This window comes from Canis lupus, chromosome 11 (assembly GCF_003254725.2).
Source record: "Canis lupus dingo isolate Sandy chromosome 11, ASM325472v2, whole genome shotgun sequence".
In the NCBI taxonomy this organism is placed as follows: Eukaryota; Metazoa; Chordata; class Mammalia; order Carnivora; family Canidae; genus Canis; species Canis lupus.
Window position 1 is genome coordinate 12,675,246 of NC_064253.1, and position 21,653 is coordinate 12,696,898.

General features: G+C 34.3%; 1 protein-coding gene across 14 annotated transcripts in view; it reads left to right on the plus strand.

The window, feature by feature from the left end:
• CSNK1G3 (casein kinase 1 gamma 3) overlaps nucleotides 1-21,653 on the plus strand; it is a 107,802-nt gene that overhangs the window by 46,494 nt on the left and 39,655 nt on the right. For 13 of the 14 annotated variants that reach the window (XM_025433383.3, XM_049116009.1, XM_025433382.3 and 10 more), the window contains 3 exons: nucleotides 625-694; nucleotides 14,243-14,391; nucleotides 15,954-16,188. In XM_025433383.3, the coding sequence (XP_025289168.1) occupies nucleotides 625-694; nucleotides 14,243-14,391; nucleotides 15,954-16,188 (454 nt within the window). Of the gene's footprint in view, nucleotides 1-624; nucleotides 695-10,321; nucleotides 10,414-14,242; nucleotides 14,392-15,953; nucleotides 16,189-21,653 lie in introns of all 14 variants that reach the window. The other variant, XM_025433397.3, reaches the window with a different exon arrangement.

Here is a 21,653-nt window from a genome sequence, read left to right on the forward strand (position 1 = left end):
AAGGATGATGGAAATGTTCTAAAGGTTTTTTGAGGTGGTGGTTGTGGGAATATATGTAGTTAACTAAACTCATGGACCTAATGCTTACAAACTGTGTGTTTTATTGTAAGCTATACCCTAGTTAAATTAAAAAATCTCTTGTTGCTCCTGTCAAAATTTTCATACTTTCATCTTTGTTCTTTCTCACTTGTCTATGCCTTCTTTTAATCTAGAACCTTTACATGAGAAATACACAGTTCAGAGATGAATTCTTGGAAAGAGGAGAAAGAGTAAGGGCTATCATTTCCCTAGCCATGAATGTTCAGAGTATAATTTTCTTCAGGGTCAAAAAGTCAGACATATAGATTTCTTTACTGCTTCATCTAATAGCCACTTAACCTTATGTACATTTATGGCATCAATTGATTTTAACTGAATGTAAAGTTGATTTTTTTTTTTTTGTAAAGTTGATTTTTATGTGGATCTGACAACCTTAGAGAAAGAGAAACCTTAGAGAAAGATGCCTAGTAGAATATTAAATTATATAAGAGTTGACATTAAGATTTAGAACATTTGGAATTGGGGCTTAGTGATGTTTTAATAATTTAAATATTTTTTGTTATTTTTGTTTATTTTTTTAATTAGGAGCCCATGAAATCCAGAGCACCACAGCTACATTTGGAATACAGATTCTACAAGCAGTTAGGATCTGGAGGTAAAGTCTTGTATTAATTTTTAAATTTGTAACAAATTGTTATAATAACTCTTCGGTTTAAAAGAATAGTATTTTAAATTTGGTTAAAATGAATCACTTCTTTAAGGCTATGCTTACAAGACATTTCCTTACTAGAGTCTTAATGTTCTCTTTTTGTTTTAATTATGACTTTTTTTGGAGCTTACTTGGTTGGTGCTAATATGAATAGGGAACATTGTGAAAAAAATTTAACTTGAAAATACAAGATGCATATGACTTCTAAAGTCTTAGCCTTTTTGGTGATATTATAGTTACTGAAATGACTTAGGACAGTGGTAGGCTGAAAAGTGGCCCATAAAAGATACCCATATCATAATCCTTGGAACTTGTAAATTTACCTTTGCAGGAATGATGAAATTAAGGATTTTGTGATGGGTAGATTATTCTGAATTATTGGATAGCACCTCAATACAGTCACAGATGTCCTTGTAAAAGAAAGACAGATATTTTATATACACCAAGGAGAAGGCAAAGTGGTTTTAAAATGCAGATTGCTTATATAGCCATAACAGTGAATGCCGGCAGTCACAGGAACCTGGAAGAGGCTTTCAGGATTCTCCCTTAGAATCTCCAGATAGAACATGCTCCTACCAATACCTTGATTCAACCTAATGAGAATGATTCCAGGTTTCTGGCTTCCAGATCTGTGACAAAATAAATTGCTGTTTTAGCCACAAGTATGCAGTAATTACATTGTCTGTATGAAGTTAATAAAGGTGATTTTTTTTTTTTTTTAGTACAGGTGTATTTTTATATGAACTCTAAAATTAATGAGCAGGGATATTTTTTGCCATTGGAAAAAAGCTAATAAGATTTCCTATAGTATGTTGCGTTGCCTTTATGTAAATGCCTCTCACAGCTGTACGTTTTCTGTTCACTTCTGTTCTGACTGTAATGGCTCTGTATGTGTAGTTCCTTATCAGGTAGGGATATTTTGTTTCCCCGGATTTAATAAAGTGGATTTATTTTCTTGTGTCTTTTTGTAAGCACATGTTTTTATTCTAGTTGATAGAGCTGAGCACTTCTTAATACGTTATTAATTTTGCACATTCTTTTCTTTCTTTTTTTTTTTCCATTCTTTTTTTTTTTCTAACAGCATACTTTCCAAATGAGTAGTCACTATAGGGACAATAAGTTGACATTTTGTATTAATATTTTTATCACTGAAGTCTTCTCATAATGCATTTTTAAGTCTGATAACAGCCCTCTAGGAGTTATCAAAATTATCATTGACAACTGAGATTTAAGGGATAGGGGGATAAAACTAATTATGTATGAAACCATACATATTAGTTAGTACTAGCAAGTGATAGCCCTAAGAAGCTAAGTGAAAAAAAAAAAAAAAAAAGAGTTTATTGGCTCATCTACTGGAAATTCAGGGAAAGGACCTATTATTAAGACATTATTGTATCCAGGACTTCAAATACTGCCATCAGGAACATTCTTGAATTTGTTTCTGTGCTCTGTCTTTGTGTATGTATGTAACTTTCATTTTCTGGTTGGCTCTTTTTATGAGATGGCGGAGGTGGTTACCAGTAGCCTAGCTTAGCAATTACCATGTCATTTTTTTCCCTAAAAATTCTAGCGAAAGTTCTAGGACCGAATCTTACTGTCTTACTTTGGATCTCATGCCTTTCCTTGTTTTAATTGCTGAATTTCATTGCCCAGGTTTAGATCTTTTGCTCATCTCAGGAGCTACTGATGACTCTGGGACTAAGAATGGGGCTACATGGTTGCCTATTGGGAAACTGAGGTGTTAATCAGAGGAAGATTGGATGCTGGGGAAATAAAGACAGCAGATCGATCATTACTTATACAGTAAGGCTATCATTTGGAAAAATACGATTGAACACTTTAATTAGAGAAGAAAGAATAGGTCAATTTAGAGTTTAGGGAGTCATTGAATTGAGTACCAAATGTACACTTTTATTATTATATCTTTGCCTTCTTTAACTTTAAAAATTATGTCAGGGTAGTAAAAATGAGGCCTACGCTTGACCACTTGAATGCCATAGGGCTACAGTGTTCCACAGTGACAGGGTCCACCATATAGAGGACAATCACTATATATTTGGACGCTTCCCTGTGCTCCATGGCATAGCATTTACATAGATTGAAATATGAATGGTATTGCATGAAGCTGATGAAAGTGTGAATATTTTTGAGTATTTTATGTGAATCGTGAATTTAGGTTACAACAGAATTTTTATATCAATCATGAATTTTAAAAACATTTTTGAATGCCCATGTGAGCTTTGTAGAAAAAACAAGAGTTTAGTTGTTGGGGAAGGAATGATGATTTTTTAAAATAGTTGGATTTGGGGGGTGCTGGCTGTCTCAGTAGAGGATGTGACTCTTGATCTCACAGTCCTGACTTCAAACCCCACAGTGGGCATGGAGCCTAATAAACAAAAAGTTTGATTTTGGAATTGATACTTGAAGGGGTTATATTTTCAGACTGGTCTTAATCATAAATGAGTCATCCAAGGTAATTTTACTTATAACTCTCTTAAAATATTTTAAGTTTTATTTAAGTAGCAGTTTGATTGTTAGTATTCTCTTTAAGAATAAGTATAATTAATTAATACTGAGACTCAGTGATCTCCTAAAACTTGACCCCAAGAATACAGACAGGGTGTTTCAAAAGACATTTCTCCAACTATGTAGAGATGGCCAATAAGCACCTGAAAAAGTGCTCAATATCAGCAATCATTAGAGAAATATAAATGAAAACTGTAAAGATATACCACTTCATATCCATAGAATGGCTGTTATCAAACCAATAACCAGTAAACAAATGTTAGTATGAATGTGGAAAAATCAAAGTCTTCGTGCATTGCTGGTGGGAATGTAAAATGGTACAGCTGCAGATGTTATGGAAAACAGTATGACTGTTCCTCAAAGAAAATTAAACATAGAATTACCATTTGATCCAGCAATTCTACTTCTTATTTATCTGTACAAAAGATTGCACGCTAATGGATATCATACCCCTGCGTTCATAGCAGCATGATTTGCAGTAGCCAGAAGATGGAAACAACCTAAGTGTCCATCAACAGATGAATGGATAAACAAAGTGTGATCTATACATACGATGAAATGTTATTCAGTCTTTAAAAAGAAGGGAAATTTGGACATATGCTACAATATAGATGAGCCTTGAGGACATTATGCTAACTAAAATAAGCCTGTCACAGAAAGACAAATACTCTGTGATCTCTTATTTGAGGCCCCTAGAGTAGTCAGATTCATAGAGACAGCAGAATGGTGGTTGCCAGGGGGCTGTAAGGGGATAGGGAAATAGGAAAATATTATTTCATAGGTATGGAGTTTCAGTATGAAGTGATGGAAGGAAGAGTTCTGGACATGGATAGTGGTGATGGTTATACAACGGTGTGAGTATTTCCCTCATGCCACTGAGCTAAACACTTACAAATGGCTAAAATAACAGATTTTATGTCATGTGTGCCTGACCACAGTCAAAGCAAAAATTAAAAGATGGATTTATTTAGGATTATTTATTGGGCTATCTGTGAAAAAAAAATATAATTTCTGTATTTTTAACCTCCTCTAAGTCCGTATGTCTCTGTTTCTCTGAAATAGAATATTTCCTGAGAATATCTCTGTTTTCTTTTGTATTTGTTTCCTGAATCCATTCTATACAGACACTGAAACTATCCTATATAACATTACTGCAGTGTGTACATGAGGGGCTGCCTCTCTCTCACTACTTAGCTTTCCCCAGGATTAGAGTATTGTTTCATACCATTACTGCTTTCTGTAATAGATTGCAAAAAATGTAATGTATTGAATAGTCTTGTTTTGTCACATACAGTCAGCATTTATTGAGTCAAACGAAGATCTAGATTTGGGAATCATCAGCATATAGGTGGTTTCTAAAACTAAGGGAATGACTGAGATCCCACAGGGGGAGAGTATAGAGCATGACGTAAGAAGAGGAACAGAGACAAAACCACACTGACCACTGCACTGGGCACAAAAGACTTTTTCAGTCATAAAAATCACAATAGCAGTAGTTTACACAAGGGAAGGGATGTTTTGTGAGAAAAAATGAACAAGCAGTTCTCAGGTAGACAATTGTAGGGTTGATATAGCTGCTCACAAGTAAGGAATTGTGCTCCTGTTTTTAGTATGTGGCTTTCATCATATGGTCCTGAATTTCTTGAAACGGAAGGAAGAAAACAGATGAAATTGCTGTCCAAATACTTCCAGTTCTCTTTCCCTTGCCTCCATTCTTAAAATCTAGTTATACATGTATGATCTTAGTGGGATCAGAAATTCTGTGTACCTAGAATTGCACTCCCTCTCTTCTTTTCTCTTTACTTTTCCAGTGATTTTGCTCTCTTCCCAAAGACCTGTTTGCTCTTCTGGATTATCTTGTGCTATTAGTGGCACACCCATTCAAGATGAAAAGGGTAATTGCCTCGGATTTCGGCCAATTGGGATGATCACAAAGTTCTGTCATATCATTTAGCATAAAATCCAAATTTCTTTCTCTTTCTACTAATCCACTTTTTGGTAACACTCAATTTACTTTTCCTTGAATAGATCATATTATTTTCCTCTGTATTCTCCTATGTGAAATGTCCTTCTTTCTCAATGAATTCCTTCTTTCTTTGGGCCCTAGCTAAATGTCACCTCTTTTGCAGTACATTTCCTGACATTGTTTTGTTTCTCTCCTGAAATATATATTTATTTTTTTTAGATTTTATTTATTTATTCATGAGAGGCAGAGAGAGAGAGAGACAGAAAGAGAGAGAGGCAGAGACATAGGCAGAGGGACAAGCCGGCTCCACGTAGGGAGCCCAATGTGGGACTCCATCCTGGGTCTCTAGGATCACATCCCGGGCTGAAGGCGTGGTGCTAAACCATTGGGCAGCCACTGGGGCTGCCCCAGAATTTCTTTATTAGCTGATAATCTTTCTGACAGAAAGCAAAATAACTTTTCTTTGTCATAAATTATTACTTACGAGAGGAAGTAGAATAATCTTTTTCTGTTATAAATTACTGTTGTCAGCGATCTGTAACTATAGAAGTAGTATTAAACACACTGTTTGAGACCACGCATATGTAAATCATTGTTTCTAAGTGAGTGCCTTGGCTTTTTGATGTGCCTTGAACTATGTAGTTCTAAACAATAATTTGATAATAGCAGCAGTGGCTCTTTCTAAAATTATACTTCTCCATAGTATTGCCTTCTGAGAATTGTTTTTTTTTTTTTTTTTTTAAATTTTTATTTATTTATGATAGTCACACACACAGAGAGAGAGAGAGGCAGAGACACAGGCAGAGGGAGAATAGGCTCCATGCAGGGAGCCCGACGTGGGATTCGATCCCGGGTCTCCAGGATCGCGCCCTGGGCCAAAGGCAGGCGCTAAACCGCTGCGCCACCCAGGGATCCCGCCTTCTGAGAATTGTTAAAAGAGCTCTTCTTCCTGCCTTGTACTGACCTCTCTGCCTTCTTGGCTTGTGCCTTGTTAAAAAGTCACGATTTAGGTATTTCCTCTGTGTTTTGCTCTGGTTTACAGACACCTCCATTTTCACTTCCTTTTCAAGACAATTTAGGGCTGTTTGCTAGTTAAATGTGTGTTGGTGATTCCATAATGTATGGAAATCTGATCATACCATTTACTTTTAAGAAAGGTTGTAATAATACAAAACTTTTAAAGCTGGATATCTACATTTATTAATATCTAAAGTTCCTTTAATTGAGAAGCCTGATTAAAAGTTTCCTATATTGAGAAATGAGAAATTCTGTTCTTTCTGTGTATAAATGTCTGAGAGAACTGAAAGAAAATGCTGTAAAAACCATGGAAGTGAAGTGAATAAACTAATTAGGATATCTCCCATTGCAGTTTGGTATTAACAAACATAATAAAGGATCCTGTAATGAGTGAGCCAGTGACTAGTGTAGACTTAATGTAAGCTCAGATCAAGAGCAGTTGATGTAGCAGCTTCTGAGAGTTCCCTTTTCTGTCATAGCTTAATTGCTTTGAGAAGACATTGTAAATATACGTAATATTTCTCATTCCTTACAGAGACCTCTCTTTATGGGAATTTCTTTCAGTTATGCATTGCTGAACTTTTAGTAATTTATATGTGACTACCTGTGTATGTTGCTACTTTTGATAGAAGCAGTTCAAAGGTTTTGTGTTAGTCATAGTTGATGGAGAATGTATACACTTAAAGAAAGCTATGCATTATCAACATAATAAGGAAAGGTTAACTAATAGTGCTTTTAGTTTGGTTTATATGGTGCAGGTATAGAGTAGTTCTATGTGGTGTGGTAATTATAGTATTTTTAGTGAGAAATTAATCACATAAGAATCTTAAATTAAAAAAAAACATACCTTTGAATAGGGTAGGACTAAATGGTGACGGATTTAATTTTCTAAAATGCAGCATAATTTTTAAATTTCTCTATGTAATATTAAAAAGATTGAAAGTATAAAACCATTAAATACTGTTGATGGTTTCATATTTCATTTTTATTTTTGATTTAAATATTAAGTAACATTGTGAGAGAAAGATATGTAAACTAGAAGCTTGGGTAAAATGATACAGAGAATTTATTTTTTCCTTCATTAATTAGGCCCAGAGAATAATAACTGAATAATGAATAATGTAGCATAATATAATGAATATAATTTTATTCAATATTCATGCAATATTCTTTATTCATGTAATATTCAATATAATGGACAATACTTGTTTGTAGGTGTTATTCTTTTTAACGTTCTTTGAAATTTAGAATGATCTCAAAATGTGTAAAGAGTATTATCACAGAAAGGACTTTTATTTTCTTTTTACCGTGGGGTGACCTTATTTCATTTGGGGTTCATTGGTAGAATTTTATTTCTAAATGTGGGTGTTATGATATTTAATGGAACCACTGTTGGCCACGTCTGGAACCCATTGCATCTGCTTGTTCACATCAGAGCTTGCTGTTCAGCTAGGTCAGCAATTTTCATACTTCTGGGTCTCAAGATCTTTTTTTACCCTTCAAACTTTTTGAAGATCCCAGAGAACTTTTGTTGTTGTGAGTTATATATATTTACCATATGAGAAATTAAAACAAATATAAAACTGTTCCTACATTAATTCATTTTGAATTAACACTAACATTTTAAAATCACAACTAACCACATTTTCCAAATCAAAAAAATCTGAAAAGAGTGCTTTTATTTTACGAATTTGCACATTTCTTTAATGTCTGGCTTACCAGAAAACAGCTAGATTTTCCTTATCATCTTCTTTCAGTCCACTGACATATCACATGTTACGTAGCCCCTGGAAAATATGACCGTTCGCTTGTGAGAGAAGGAGAGTGGAAAGGGTAAATGACATCTTAGTGTTGTTGTAAAAACAATTTTGATGTCATTGACCTCCTGAAAGGGTCTCATGGACCACCCATTCCCTTCCCTTGATGTGTCTCCAGACCACATGTGGAGAACTGCTGAGTTAAGAGTATAAGCTTTTATGTTAAAGGTTAAGAACACCTCAAAGTGAAACTTCCTTGAAAAAGACTATAGCATATGTGATAATTCTGTATAGTATTTCTAATCAGATTTTAGGATTTCTTAAGCACATCTGTAGATTTCAAATTTCCTAGTCAGAATTTTAAGGCTTTTGTTCTAATCCTTCCCATATGAATACTACCAGTTATGAAAATGAAAAGAAACGTCATGGTATTATTTCTTTTAATGATGCATTTAACTATTGCCCAACTATAAGGAGCTGAAGTACTTCAATACCTGGCACAAAATATAGTAAGCAGTCTTAAGAGTATTTGTTACACCTCCTAATGTTGTTCTGTGACTTTAATTAATTAATGTTTTGTCACTTAAATGGAATGCTGAAATATAAGAAGAAGCGTTTGATAAAATTAATTTTAGGAGACAAAGGGTGAGATTGTATTTTCAAATAATATATGAATTTTGTATTTTTGCCCATTCTTGGGAGAAAAAATATACTTGCCTTGAAAGTTAGGGATACTGGAAATTATCAGAACTAATTTTCATAAATTCACAATGGATGGCTCTTTATAGTAGTCTTACAAAGATTTTTAGAACAATTGGAATTGGGTGTAGTATAAGTTTATAGTTGAAAATTCACTAGATATAAGACCAAACATAAAGCTTGATCCAGCCTCTGAGTTATTGCATTCATACAATTCAGTAGCCAAGTACTTTGGTCAAGAGGTATGGGTAGTAATTTAACACCTCATTACTCTTCTTTTTAAGGCTTCTTTCTGCCTTCCTCTTCTCTCTCACCCTCTTTTCCTTCATCTCTCCTCCTTCCATAAATCCTCTTCCTGGTGGTTTTGCCTCCCCTGTTCATATTAGCTGTGGTTTTATTTTGTTTTTGCTTGGGGTACTCCCCAGCACTCCTTTGTTACTTGCAATGTTTCCTAACTCCTAACAATTTAATTTGCTCAGTGTTAGAAAACTGTCCAGACTTGTCCTGGGAAATGAAATTCTAGTTTGACCTTTGCAGAGTTTGCTTTACATCCTAGGGTTTTAAAGAAAAATTGTAATTCTTGATTTTGTACATCAGTGAGATGAAATTGGTGTTGAGGGCACCTGGGTGGCTCAATTGGTTGGGCGGCTGCCTTTGGCTGAGGTCATGATCTCAGAGTCTTGGGATCAAATCCCTGCTCAGTGGGGAGTCTGCTTCTCCCTGTCCCTTTGCCCCTCCTCACTGCTGATGTGCATAGTCCCTCTCCCTCTCCCTCTCCCTCTCTCTCTCTCCCCCTCTCTCTCTCCCTCTCTCTCTCCCTCTCTCCCCCTCTGGCTCTCTCAAATAAATAAATAAAATCTTAAAAAAAAAAAAAGAAATTGGTGTTGAAATACATTATTAATACTTACCTAAGAAGTTTGTAAACACAATGATTCATAGTCATTTAGAATTGCTTATCCTTTTTCATTCCCCAAAGATTTAATGCTGAGTCATATATTAAGGTAAAATTATATTGCATAATGAAACTGAAGTATTCTCATTCAAATCCTAGACTAAGTGTCTGTTAAATTTACCCGATGAAATGTAATGCTTTTTATGAAATTTAGCCATCATGAATAAGGTAGAGATATGTAATTTTGAGATACTTTGAAACCATTAAAAAAAGGAAGTTTTTGAGAAACTTAGAACTCAAAGGTATGTTATGTAAATAGCTTGATTGAATGTACATGTTAGAGATGCAGTAATTTTCCTCTAGCAACAAGTTGGCTTATATGAAGTAGAGCAGAGCAGATTTCCTTATGTATGCTTTTCCTCATCTGTGAGAAATTGTGTGTGAATAATTATAGTTTTGTGTCACGTTTAATAGAGATAGTTTGATAAGAGATTTGAAGGTTGAGTAAAATGAGAAGTTGGCTGCTTGGACGGCGGAGCTTGAGTAGAAATTTCTGGAATGCAGCTTTAGAAGAGCTCAAATGAGACAGAGTAAATAAATCTGAGCCTTCGAATAGGTCTGTTCCTTGTGTTAGTGAGGTGTGGTGGGAAGGCAAGGGAGGCTACACACATTATAAGGTGACAGAGTCCGAAAGGTATACTTTGCTTTGTTTCTAGGAGCTCCAGAATGAAGCTGATAGTTAATATGAGTAGAAGTACACCTGTATAATTTTCAACATTTGGGAGGATGTTTAAGAAACACTTGCTCAGTAAGTTAATACATGGGTTAAATAATGTAGTCTAAATCATTTTCCAATCAAGATTTTCTTTGTGGTTCCAGAAGAATATAAAAGATGAGCATTTTATTCCTTTTTTAAAAAGATTTTTTATTTATTCATGAGAGACACACAAAGACATTTTATTCCTGATTGTAAAAATAGCATTTTTTCATAACAATTTGGGAAAGTTTAAAAAGTATAAAAATGGAAGTGGAAGTCACTTGTGCTTCCACTAATCTCTGTTGTTAGCTTTCTGTTTTTTCCTTCTAGTGTCTTCTCGTATGTGTAAGAACTCATTTAAAACATTTTATTTTAAAAGTAATGTATGATTGTTGTAAACAACATAATTAATTGATCACTTCAGAATTATAGGAAGTAAATAACAGAAGTTGTCCTTCACAGTGTATCCCCACAGGTAGTTAAAGGCTGTATTGTGTTCTACAATATGGGTATGACATAATTGATGAACATAATTTGTTAAATTAGTCTGTAGTTGATGGATGTTTAGGTAGTTCCCATTTAGTTTCTTTTTCTCCCTCCCTCCCTCCCTCCCTCCCTCCCTCCCTCCCTCCCTCCCTCCCTCCCTCCCTCCCTTCCTTCCTTCCTTCCTTCCTTCCTTCCTTCCTTCCTTCCTTCCTTCCTTCCTTTTTTTAACTGTTACCAGCACCACAACTTCAGTATGGTCTTATGCATGTTTTTGGTTTTTTTGAAAAGGTTAGGACAGTTTTCTTCTAAAAATGTTCCAATTCGTATTTCACCAACAAGATTTTAACTCACAGCTTTGTTAGTCTGGGCTAATTAAGTAGCTTTTAGATTATAAATATCTTTTTGGTACTACACTAAAACTTGACCAGTGGTAGTTTCTTAAAGTTGTAGTGTAGAGCTAGAAGCCACATGGAAAAACGTTTTCCTAGTCTCTCTTACATTAAAATCCATTATATTTTAGATCATTTACCTGTTCATGGTTTTATAAAAACATGCATTGGTCACTTGGAAAAAACTGATTTACTGAATGAGATTTTCAATTATCGCCATATTTATTACCTAAAATTAAGTTGTAGTAAATGTTACCACAGTTTTATCGGAAAAGGTATTGTGTTTTTCTGTCTTTAGTATTGGGAAGCTTTCAAAAGTCATCCTGGCAAAAATCTAATTTTTATGTGAAAGCTTGAATTTTATTATTGGTAACAAATAGGAACAAGTAAATTATTTCACTTTTTCTTAAAGTAACGGACTCTGTTCATTTTTGAAAATGGCTTTTTTTTTCTACATTGTTGAATAGAATTCAACAATGTAGAATTCTATACTGTTGAATAGAAGAGGTGAAAGTGGACATCCTTGTCTTGTTTCCAGTCATAAGTGGAAAGCATTAATTCTTTTACCATTAAGTATGATGTTAGTTGTGAGTTTCTCATAGAGGCCCTTTACCAGACTGAGGAAGTTACCCTCTTTCCCAGATTTGCTGAGAGTTGATGTCACATGCTTTTTCAGTATCTCTTAAGATGATGTCATGTTTTTTCATATTTATTCTGTTACTCTGGTGAGCTGCATTGGTGGATATTTGAATGTTAACCTAAATTTGCATTCCCTGGTTAAATTATTTTTGATCAAGGTGTCTTGTCCACCCTTTTAACCCATCATGTCTCACCCTATGCATAAAGATGTAGTGCCTGTTCTGTAAGCATTGATTGAATTAAGACCCTGAGATTACTTAAATGATTTTCTGTTTCTGGAAAGCTTTGAAAACATTTGAATAAATCAGTCATTTAATAAACAAAGATATATTGCTACCTTATTGAGAGGTCATCTCACAACAATTTAAATGAATATTAAGAATACAGATAGTGCCTCTGAAAGAAGTTGAAAAGCTCTTTGACAGTCCTTTCATGGAAGAACCTCAGAACCTGTTTAGTTTTCCATTCCATATATCGTTCTAACAAACTTGATGATCTGCTTTGCTTGCATCTTACAGATCAGAAGCAACAAACTAGAGTAGAAGTGAGTTATTAGAGATTGCTAAATAAAGAGCATGAAAATTAACTTCCAGTGGCAGAGAGGGGAAAAAAATGGCCTTGTGGAAATAATTTTAAAAACTCAGTAGCTCAGAAGTATTAATGTCTTAATTGCAGCTCCAGGCTCTTAATAGCATAATAAAAGCAAGTGTATAGCACAATAAAAGTAGTATTTCAGAGTTGGAATAAACTTTAGTGAGCTTTCATTTCACTATTTCTGAACTTTTCCCCTGTTTTTACACATATGAGGGGTAGATCTGACGCATGCTTGCAAGACTGGCTATGGTAAGAGTGGCTTATGCTAAAACAGTGATACCCCATGGTGAAGGGAAGTGTTTGTGTGTGTGCGTGTGTGGCAGGGTGTGCTGACATACACATATGGAGAGGGTGTATATGAATCTGTTTTGGGGGTGGGTCATGTATGCAGTTTGAATGTGTCCACTCCCCTCACCAATTTATTACCTGTCTTGCCTTCTTTTCCCCAGATGTTCTGCTGCCTCACTATTCACATTTGAGAAAAACTGGTCTTATTCAAATTGCTAATGTTACAGATAAGCAACTACAATGAATTTGAAAAAGAATGGGACAGTTTAAAAAAAGAATAGGAAAGTTTAAAAAAGAATAGGAAAGTTTTATCTAGAGACTCTTTTCCCTTCTAAAATTACTAAAAACAAACTAACAAGCAAAAAAAAAAAAAAAATCACTTGAAAGTAAAAGTGAGACGTTGAAGATGGAAGGAGTTTACTTTACACAAATAAATGCATTGTTAAGATAAATTGATCACTGATGATATGTTTATTGCAAATCTCTTAGTTCTAAAAAATAAATGATTTATGTGCATTTAGGCTTCATATTTGGGGTTTGTATTATTTTGTATTATATAATAACTTACGTAGTATTTAGTAGCATAGTGGAAGAAACTTCTTTATCTCTCAGTTTCTGTGGGCCAGGACTCCAGGCATGGCTTAACTGGGTCCTCTGTGGAGAGTATTGCCAGGCTGAAATCTAGGTGTAAGCCTGGACTAGAGTCTGACCTGAGGCTCAGAGTCTTTTTCCAAGCTCACTGATTATTTTCAGAGTTCAACACCTCATGGCTATAGGAATGAGGCCCTCAGTTGCTAGAGCCTGCCCAACATTCCGGGGCACATGGCCTCTTCTACAACATGACAGTTTGCTTTTTAAAAATCAACAAGAGAGTTTCTCTGCTGCTTTGAATATCTTTGACTTTTGGACCCTCCTTTTTAAAGGGCTTACCTGACTTCTTCAGGCCCACTGATGAGGCCTTAAGTACATCACCTTGTTACATAGCATAACCTAATCACAAGAATGAAATCTGGGGTCTTACCTGCACTCGTGGGAAGAGAATTGTATGATGTGTGTGCAGAGAATGGAAATCTTGGAGGGTGATCCTAGCATTATGCCTACTTCAGACTTACTAAAGAGAACAGTGACTTGTTTGTTTAAAACAACAAAAAAAAATCGTATCTTTCCTGTGTGGCAAGGAAACATGTTCTCTCACTTCCTCTCTCTGGTAAGGTGTTGGAGACCAACACTGAAGCACTGTTTATGATGTAGTTCAGTAATGCAGCTGCAGGAGAGATGGAACCAGGCTGCCCTGTGAACATGAAGGAAAAGGTACAGGGAGGAGATTGATTCTGGAAAAATTCATTGTATGTTTGGAAAAAGTGCAGATACTGCTGCAGTTCTTGGAAAAAAAAAAGATTAATGCCACCTATTGATTTTCTAAGGAAGAAAAATACGATATTTAAGATAAGGAAATGATTAAAATCCTTTTTCTTTTCCCCCAGATGGTATACCTCAAGTTTACTATTTTGGCCCTTGTGGTAAATACAATGCCATGGTGCTCGAACTTCTGGGACCTAGTTTGGAAGATTTGTTTGATTTATGTGACAGGACGTTTTCTCTTAAGACAGTTCTCATGATCGCTATCCAGCTGGTAAGTCAAGCAGGAGGTTCTGAAGCCATTTCAGTGGTTGTATGGTTCCTTTCCTGTCACACATTTAGATAGAAAATTTCAAGGTCTGTGTTGTTATCTTCACAGAACATTTGACCTAATGACGTTTCTGCATTTCGTCTTTTTTTTTTTTTTTTTTTTTTTTCATTTCGTCTTTTTAGGATGTGTAGAACTCAAAATAACCCAGCCAAGTACATTTTATTTGGGTAAAAGAATTAATACCTTAGTGCCTTAAGATCAGAATGCTCAGCTTGAGAATTGTGTCTGGCCTTGTTTTCATATTAGAAGAGGAATGCTTAGAAAAGAGAAATGTGGATTTATAATGTTAGGGATAAATTCTAATGGCCTAGAAAAAGAAGAAACAATGGGAGAGTCTTATAAAATATTTAAATTTTCAAGGAACCTATGAGGAAACAACTTAGAGAATGATTTAAGGCAGTTTTGAAATCACTGCCAGTAGACTGTTGCAAAATCTTAAAATTGTTTTTCTCCATTGACTCATTAATTTTGCCTCTACAAATATATCCAGCCTATGTTCACATATACTTAAAAGCATATTGTGCAAGGATGTTTATCATAAAGTGAGAAAAAACCCAAATGTAGAGATAATAGGATTAGTTGAATAAATTATTAATAGCCATAAAATAATATGTAGCCTTTAAAAACTGTGTATTAAAAAATGTCCTGTAACCTGGAAAATGCTCAAAATATATCATTAATGAAGAGTGTTGGTCATAGAATATTGTATATTATGATCCAGAATTTGTTAACAAACTAAAATGTCCTACCTAAGTGGCTGTGTGTTTATATTGTGTTGTCAACTATTATTATCACTAAATGAAGCAATTTTGTTTTCTTGTTTGTCATGTCCTACACTGTGACAGTTTATACAATGAACATTGTTTGAGAATGTGTAAAAGAATTAGTGGAATTATCATATTATCATTAGAGTGGTCTTCCAGAATTTTCTGGTTTCAAGATCTTTTAAAATGTTTAATACCTAAAGAAAGACATAAGTAAGTTATAAAAAGAAAAAAGAGGTCTCCTGAAGGATACTGTGTTGTTTTTATTTAACAATTTAGACTCTAAGTTTCTTTAATATAACAGTTACTCCATGATTGAATTGATAAGGAAGAACAGATTCCAGCTTTATGAAGATGTCTCTGTATGTCTCAGTTCAAGACTTTGTATTAGTAGACTTGTTTGGTTGTCTGAGGTGGCTTCATCTATAAGTGCTGACAGATCTGGCTTACCAGCATGAAAGCAATTTATGAAGTTCAAATACTTTCATTTATAAGTGACTGTAATAGTGAAACCAAAGACTTCTAGTCATAATTGAATATATTTTTGAGAAACTATAGACTGATATTATATTACTTTTAAAGGGTTGAAACAGTTTCTTTTTTCTTCTTTATGTTGTTTTCATTGTGAGAATTTTCTCGTCTCTATCATGCTTTTTTTATGCTAGTCATAGCCTAAAATAAAACTTTCTTTTTTCTTTCTTTCCTTTTTTTTTTTTTTTTTTTTTTTTTTGGTGAATCAAGATCTCTCGCATGGAATATGTCCACTCAAAGAACTTGATATACAGAGATGTAAAGCCTGAGAACTTCTTAATAGGACGTCCAGGAAACAAAACCCAGCAAGTTATTCATATTATAGATTTTGGTTTGGCAAAGGAATATATTGATCCAGAGACGAAGAAACACATACCATACAGAGAACACAAGAGCCTTACAGGAACAGCTAGATATATGAGCATAAACACACATTTAGGAAAAGGTATGTATACCTTTCATAAGTACAGAAATTTGAATTTAGTAACTATGCTAACAGTGCAAGTTTTTGTTATTATGGTTCAGTTTTGGGGGGATTACAGTTGCTTCTGTTGTAATATTTATCACAGCTAGCTAGAGTTAACTTTAATTTATATTTATTACAACTCTTTAAGTTGTTTTAGGGTAAATGAATGGCATATCATTCACCATGTCTTTTTTTTATGTGACAACTTGAAATGTTCAGCTTTGATACACAGTGAGGCTGATGCATATGATTATTCTTATATTAAAGAATATGAGCAAATACTTAATTTTAGCTGCATTTAGTGTGTGAAGATTTTTGATTGAGACTGGCTCTTTGATACAGCAAGCCATGGAGAGGGCATCCTACCCAATACATTTAATGCTAAGAGTATATATCTTAGTGTTTTTTTTTTTTTTTAAAGATTTTATTTATTTATTCACGAGGGATACAGAGAGAGAGAGAGGCGGAGACACAGGCAGAGGGAGAAGCAGGCTCCATGCAGGGAGCCCGACGCGGGACCCAATCCAGGATCAGTCTTGGGCTGAAGGCGGCGCTAAACCGCTGGGTCACCCGGGCTGCCCTACCTTAGTGGTTTTGTTTACTAGGTAGTAACTATATGACTTGGGGCAAATTATGTAACTTTTTAAAGAGGGTTCCTTATACGATAATATCAACCTTACAGAGTTTCTTACAGTTTTTTTTTTTTTTTTTCCCTGTCCAGGAACATGTAATTTGTTTGTCACATCTCTTTAGTCTCTTTTTATTTGGAACACTCCTTTACCTTTCTTTATGGTTCATGACCTGGATATTTTTGTGAAGTACCTTTGGCTATTTTGTGGAATGTCTTCAATTTGAGTCTGTCTCATAATTTCTTCATGATTCTATTTGAGTATGCATTTGTAGCACAAAATCACAAGTGACATGTTGTCAGTGCATCAAGTCAGGAGGCATATGATGGCATTTGGTTTCAAGTTTTGGCCCATTGCTTTAGTGTAGTGTCTTCTAAGATCCTCCATCTATAAGTTTTCTCTTTGCAATTCAAAAGTATTTTGTAAGTAGATTTTTGAGTTTATGTAAATACAAATATGTTGTTCCTCCTCAAATTTTACTTACTAGATTTAGCATCCAGTGATGATTTCCTAATTGATTATTCTTTGTGTATTTATTGATCTAATGTAAGCAAAGGTTTTTCTTCCTTTCCCATTTAAGGACTTTTGTCAGTATGGACTCATGAATTTGAATTTTATTGAAAGCAGTATAGTTTATTACTGTCATTCTTTCTTTTGATACTACTCACATTGTCCCAGATTTGGTCATTGGTTGCTCCATCAAGCTGGCTGGTCTATCCTTTTGTTCTCATGATTGAGACCTTTACTTTCTGGAGCTACAAATTGTTCTAGATTTTTCTTGTAGTTTCTCCCTTTTATTGGATAATGATAGCAAGATTTGGGCACTGGATATATTCATTGCTATTGGTATGTTATTATTTCTAGACTCTTTCTGTAGCAGAACTTAGAAATGCATATGTATATGTGAATCACATGTCCACACATATATACATATGCAAATATGCCTACACATGTGTTAATGCTTATCTATTAAGAATCACGAGTTGATGCTGATACATTTAATTTTAGTCTAATACCACAAAGTAGCATCCTTGTTTTCCATGTGTGTAATTCCCTTCTCTTTCCTCTGTATATGTCTTTCTTTGTGGACAGTGAGAAATCTGGCTACCACTACTCTGTTTACTCATTGTTAGAAGGCTAAGATCCTCAGAATATCGTTTCAGAATTGATGGCTAATAGCAGTATGTAAAGCAAGCTTACTAGAATTGACAGTATTTATAATTCTTGTTTTATTGAAAAGTTCATTTTTAAATTGAAATAAAATTTACATTGAGTAAAATTTACAGCATTTGAGTATGGATAGTCCACAGCCCTGTCAAAATTTACATTATCATCATCCTCTAGACTTTATTCTTGTTCTCTCCATACTTTGTCCAAAAGTGACCATTGATAGGATTTCTTTTACCATAGATTAGTTTTGCTAATTCTGTTACTTCGTATAAATGGAATCATCTGGCTTCTTTTGCTTAGTATGAGGCTAATGTTTATTTTTCAGTATTCTTTTCTTTTCTTTTTTTTTTTAGAGAAGAGGGAGGGGCATTTCTTTTTTTTTTTAGAGAAGAGGGAGGGAAAGAGATTCTTAAGCAGGCTCCACACCCAGCACTGAGCCGGACTCGGGGCTTGATCTCTTGACTGTGAGATTATGATGTGGGCCAAGATCAAGAATTGGGCACTCAACAGACTGAGCCATGGAGGCACCCTGATAATTTGTTTCTTTTTAAGGCTAACCAGTATTCCATTGCACAAATATCCTACACAGATTTTATATTTTAATGTTGATGAACATTTTGATTATTAAAAGGTTTTTACTAATAGAGATTTTTAAACCTTTTAGTGGGCATATGTTTTCAGTTCTTTTGGGTAAATATCTAAGATTAGAATTATTGTTGGGTCATATAGTAGGTATTGTTTAACTTTATAGGAATCTGCCCATCAGTACCCCAAAGTATTCACACCATTTTGTTTCCACCAGCAGTGAATGAGAGTTATGTTTGTTTCACAGTCTTGACAACAGTTGGAGTTGTCATTCTTTTTCATTTTAGCTGTTGTAGTGGGTATGTAATAATATTTTGTTTCTCCATAACTCATGATTCTGAGCAGTTTCCTGTGCTTATTGACCATTTGTATATATTCTTTTGTGACATGTGTGTCATTTGATTATTGATTTGTAGGAATTCTTTATATGTCCTGTATATGAATTCTTTCCCAAATATATATATGTACTGTGAGTAGATTCTCCTAGTCTGTGGCTTATCTACTCATTATCTTAATGGTGCCAGTGGATGTGCAGAAGTTGTAAATATTTGTGAAATCAATTATTAATTTTTTGTTTTATGATTATTACTATTTGAATCCTAAGAAGTCTTTGTCCCCATTAGATGAAGACATTCTATGTTTTCTTTTACCATCTAGAATTAATTTTTATGTGGTGTGAATTATTATACTTTCAGGTTCTTTTTATGATGCCATATTCTTTCCCATGGAGTTACTTCTTTGCCTTTCTAAAAAAAATCAGTTCTAGGTTATATTTATAGTAGTTTATTTTTAAGTTTTAAACCATGATAAGTTTTCATATCAGAGAAAGTCAAACTTAATTTTCTGCTTTTAGATTTCATCCCTGACATCTCACTCAAAAGGAAGAATAGACAGAAATGTAAACCAGTCAGTACTTACCCATCATCACTGCTCAAGTGTACCTTACAGTATATAGTCACTTGTTAAAGACCTTAGCAGTCATCTGACCCAGGCTTCTTTCCAGACTTACCTGCTATATATGCCATGTCCCTGTTTCTTCTCTCGATCAGAACTAATAGCACTTGCTAATAGGATTTTCCCTGACAGCCTCCTGATAGTAGAGCCATGGTATTTTTTTTCTTTTCAGCTGTCTGAAATGCCTGAAAAATGCAAATTTGCCTTACTTTAAGAAAAGTTTCAAATATCTAAAATTAGTTGCCTTCAGGTAGTGTTTGCGGGAGGAGTGCCTTTCAATAGCACACTTTTGTGATAGATTTAAAATAAGGTTGAGTAGATACACAACTTTCGGAATTGTGTCTTCTATTAAAATCAGACACACCTGTACTTATATGAACAGTGTCTGTGAGAGATTTTCATGTCATGGTAGTTGTTAACAGACTATTTCATAACAACTAACAAAGGTTCACCACCATTTTATTGTGAGACATGAAGTCACAACTTCCTTATGGCCCAGTGTTTTTTTTTATCTGAACAATGGTAAATTTAACAGCATTCTATTTGTAGAAATGGCAAAGCGAATCTGATATGTTTGTCCTTGTTAGGAAAAGCCTTCAGAGCTTGGGAAATGGCATTTAACTATTAGAATAGTCTCTTTTTACTCCTTTTTCAGAAAGAAAACAAATAAAATATTTCTTTGGCCAGTATTACAAAGAACTAAAGCTTTAATCCTTACTTTCTCCTATTTATCAAAACCCTGCTTCTCAGTTTTGACATAGTACTTGGGAAGTAGTGGGCAATATTAACAGACAGAAAATTTGTTTCCCAGATTACATGATTTCCTGTTTTTTAAGAAGTTAAGAGTAAGCTAAAGTCATGTGAGTTTAAGTGCTGAAGAGTTAAAGCATTTTTAAGTGAGATGGCTGCGAACGTGGGCTTATTAGTGATGTTTTGAGTTTCTAGAGCACTTGGCTTTGTGAGGAGTCAGGAGCAAATAAAAAAGAAAAAGTAGTGAAAATATGATCTTTTAGTGGTGATTTTAATTTGTGTATATATTATTTCTTTTCTATGATTTCTTTCCTGCTTTGCCTGGGCTTTGGTGATTACCTTTTTAAGAGGAATTAAAGCCTTCTTATTCATTTATTTATTCTTGTGCATTCAAGAACTTTGTACATACATACTTCAAAAGAGAATTTGACCATATAGACATTTGTGCAGATTTATTTTTCTTTGTGAAGATCACTGCATTGTATCAGATTTGAAAAGGAAAAAGATGGAAGAATAGTGTAAAATCACATTGTGGATTTTAGCCTCTTTATTCCTGTGTTACGTATCTGTTGATCTTCACTGGATGATTAATGTTCAAAATGCAGATGTCGTGCTTCACTTATGTACCTTCTAAAACCTTCTTAAGTCACTGTCCAAGATTAAATCTTACTAAAGCTTTGTGTGACATGTGGATTTCTGTAGTCTGCCTTAGTGGAAGCCTTCTTTACTGTTATCATGTTGAATTGTTTTTTTAAATTGTGTCTGCTTGAGTGTCTTATTTTTAATCTTTTTAAAGAGTTTTGTTTTGTTTTGTTTTGTTTTGTCAACTGCTTTGAACCTCATAATCTTCCTTTTGGATCACTTTTTCCTTTCATGAAAAAACTCTTGTTTAAGTCATTTGAGATAGCATAAATACTATGCATTTCTCTCTAGTAAGTAACATTAGAATTGTCTAATTTTTAAAAAAATTATTATTGAGTATTCATAAAGAAAGGGACTAGGATTTGAGGAATAAACTGCCATTTGCTTTGTGTTAATAAAAATCTGTGTTGCTTAGAAGAATAACATTTCAAGCCTCTAAGTGGTAAGCTTTCTGTATAGGAGCAAAGGGATCACAGAATGGTTTTACAAAAATGCCTTCTTTCTGTGCTGTCATCTGATGATGTGATTCATATAATTTCTCAGTTAATTGCCCAAATTCCTGAGGACAGCTCTGAGGCTCCCAAACAGCTTTTTAGCAGTTTAAAAACATGTATTTACATTTTATAATTACATTTTAACAGTTTAAAAATGAATTGGACAATTCCTCATTTTCTTAGACAAAATATGATGAGCATGATTTACATTTTCTGGATG